The sequence below is a fragment of the Diaphorina citri genome, unplaced genomic scaffold (assembly GCF_000475195.1).
Source record: "Diaphorina citri unplaced genomic scaffold, Diaci psyllid genome assembly version 1.1 scaffold1877, whole genome shotgun sequence".
In the NCBI taxonomy this organism is placed as follows: Eukaryota; Metazoa; Arthropoda; class Insecta; order Hemiptera; family Psyllidae; genus Diaphorina; species Diaphorina citri.
In genome coordinates this window covers 4,523-7,408 of record NW_007379303.1, presented here as the reverse complement: position 1 = coordinate 7,408, position 2,886 = coordinate 4,523, and the positions used below count along the sequence as shown (strand labels likewise).

The 2,886-nt window shown below is 42.9% G+C and overlaps 1 protein-coding gene across 1 annotated transcript; it reads left to right on the top strand.

The window, feature by feature from the left end:
* On the top strand, window positions 1-805 carry LOC113470863. Its single transcript, XM_026829591.1, has 3 exons — window positions 1-53; window positions 187-484; window positions 617-805. Exons 1-3 carry the CDS (start codon window positions 1-3, stop codon window positions 803-805), a joined length of 540 nt encoding a protein of 179 aa, XP_026685392.1.
* Window positions 806-2,886: the final 2,081 nt, after the last annotated feature.

The window sequence follows — 2,886 nt, the reverse complement described above, 5'->3', positions numbered from 1 at the left end:
ATGAGAGCTTACGACATTCAGGAGAATAGTGGAGATGTCTCCACCACGAACTTGTGAAGCATTGGATCAGAATAAAGGAATTCATGAGAAATTGAAGTAGAATCTGAGAATTTATGAGAAATTATATAATTATATTAAAATCCCCGACTTCACAAGAAATTGGACTAAAATCGAGGAATTCCCCAGAAATTGGGTTGGAGAATCTGTCAACAAAACCCAAACCAGGAGACCTTCTCTACCTAGCTCAAGTGAAACACAAACCAAGCAAACCAAACGAAAAGTCGGCGGAAAGAAATCTCAAGCCACACCTATGCCTGCTGTTTCACGGAAATCTGCTGCTGCGTCCACTACACCCAATCAGGACAAGGGCAAAGAAGAGGAGATAAAGCTCCTGAAGAAACTGAACATCGAACTGCTGCAGCGTCTAAAGTCCATTGAGAACGAACTAACATCTACAAGGCAGAAACTTCACGATCTGGAACAGGTATCCTTCACAAACACAAAAGAAGAGGAGATAAAGCTCCTGAAGAAACTGAACATCGAACTGCTGCAGCGTCTAAAGTCTATTGAGAACGAACTAACATCTACAAAGCAGAAACTTCACGATCTGGAACAGGTATCCTTCACAAACACGCCCACCACCGAGTGTCTGGCTTCCCCTGTTCTACCATCCGTGTCTGAATCCCAATCAGAAGTGACTACAAGTTCCAGTCATGACAATTCATCAGTGTCGGATTCACATGGACCTCGCCTCCTGGTGTGTGGGGATAGTATGACGCGGGACTTTGGTAATGTGTGGGGATAGTATGACGCGGGGATTTGGTTCCAGTCATGACAATTCATCAGTGTCGGATTCACATGGACCTCGCCTCCTGGTGTGTGGGGATAGTATGACGCGGGACTTTGGTAATATATTACAAGGACTTCTTCCCAAATATGATGTCCAGTGTTGCACCTATCCTGGAGCAACCCTCTCGTGTGCTATCGAAGATCTGCCAAAGCGTGTTAAGAAATTTACCAAGAATGATGTTGTGTTTATTCTAGCAATTTATCTAGGTGAAATAATCGGGGAACGATGTTTGTGACAAGCATTTAAATATGCTTAACACAATTAAAATTCCTTTTTTTTTAAAAAATTCCTTAATGTCTTTTTCTCCTTTTCCCTCTCTCCCCCTTCACCCCTCTCCTACCCTCTTCCCACTCTTTCTCCTCTGTCCATCCCATTCTTTCTCCTTTCTTCCTTCTGTCTCTTCCTTCTCCCCTCTCTTCCTCCTTCACCATAACCCCCTTGGCCTTTGTCCATCCAATTCTTTCTCTCCTCTTCCTTCTCTCCCTCTTACATCCTCTCCCCTCTGGTCTCTGTTCTTCCCATTCTTCCTCTCCTCTTCTCCTAATTCTTTCCTATTTCCCCTCTTCCCTCTCTCCCACCCCCACTCTCACCTCTATACTCTTCTTTTTCCTCTCCTTCTTCTGTCTTCTAGTCTTCCTTCTTCCTATCTCCCCTCTTCCTTCTCTCTCACCTCCATCCTCTCCCTCTGCAATTTGTCCTTCCCATTCTTTCTTCCCTCTTTCCTCTTCTCTTTTTCCTTCCTTCTTTCCTCCTCTGTGTTCCTTCTTCCTCCCCTCCCCCCTCTCTCCCACCTCCCTCCTCTCCCCTCTGTCCTCCAGATCGAAGTCCCTGGACCTAGCACCCCCCTCACCAATCCCATACCTCTCCTCTACCAAGTCCTCAAGCAAGACCTGGCCCACTATGTACCAGCTCCAGTCTCCAGTACATAGGAATACGTTGGGAGTACATAGCCAATCTCTCAAGAAGTACATAGTTTGGACTAAATAAACAGAAATAAGTGTGTCCGTCCGCCAAAACCCCTCCCACCCCCCCCCCCCCCCCCCCCCAAAAAAAAAGATTAGGTACCTACTTACTTTTTATTGACATTGGAGCAATATCGAATAGGGTGAGGAGTTGTCGTGTGATGTTCACATCATTTTTTTTTTTTACTTAACATAATAATAGGTACCCACTCACATGTTTACCGACATGATAATGTGATCACTGGTCAGTTTAAGCAAGGGGGTTACGTTATGTTAAAATAATATATATGTACTTTACGTTATGTTAATATATTTTACTGATTCTTCGATTCCATTCTGAAACCATTTTGTAAACCTTCTTTTGATTTGTTTCGGTAAACATTGCGCGTGGTTGGTACCTGGATGGGTGACCATCTGGGCAATGGCGTGCTCCTGATTTTTCCCAACCCCTCCTTAGATTGGGTGAGGTTCATATTATGAGAAAGTGGTTAGCTTGTCGTCGAATGGAGGGTAAAACCCGCGTCATTAAAAACCTTAGTTGTTGTACAGTGTACAGTGACTTAAACCCACATCGTAGATTTAATAATAGGTATGCAGGTATGCATACTTTTGTAAATGTAAATGCAATTTCTTTGTGTTATTATGTCACAACTTTGGTGCTCACTGCATCATTGTAGGATTTTTTCCCAATATCTCAATAATCCTATCATCCAATGTTTACCTGCCATGCTGGCACCGGTCGCTATGCGCATTTACATGTCAAAGCTACTCATTTTCCTCACGAGGCTGAGTGGGCCCCGCAACAGCCAGTCACGGAATCAATTATCTGCATGATACAAATTTCTTGACTGACCCTCTGTCCCGGCGGCAATTTTTAAAATTTATTTTATATTTATTTTTGTTTGCTTTGTAATTCGCTTGTTTGTAATATCTAATTTAAATGAAAAGTATAATATAAACGTGCAAACTAGAGATAAAAAGTAAAAAATGAATTCAGATTGTACGCGTCGCGGAAAAAAAATCAAAATTTCGAATTTCCCGCCAACTTTACACGCTCATGAAGGCTTTGTTAAG

What these genes read in the sequence shown, in the direction of transcription:
- LOC113470863 (XM_026829591.1), top strand. Translation starts at nt 1, where the DNA reads ATGAGAGCTTACGACATTCAGGAGAATAGTGGAGATGTCTCCACCACG. An exon ending in GATGTCTCCACCACGAACTT is followed by an intron (nt 54 to 186) that starts GTGAAGCATTGG and finishes GGAATTCCCCAG; the next exon opens with AAATTGGGTTGGAGAATCTG. An exon ending in AACTTCACGATCTGGAACAG is followed by an intron (nt 485 to 616) that starts GTATCCTTCACA and finishes GATCTGGAACAG; the next exon opens with GTATCCTTCACAAACACGCC.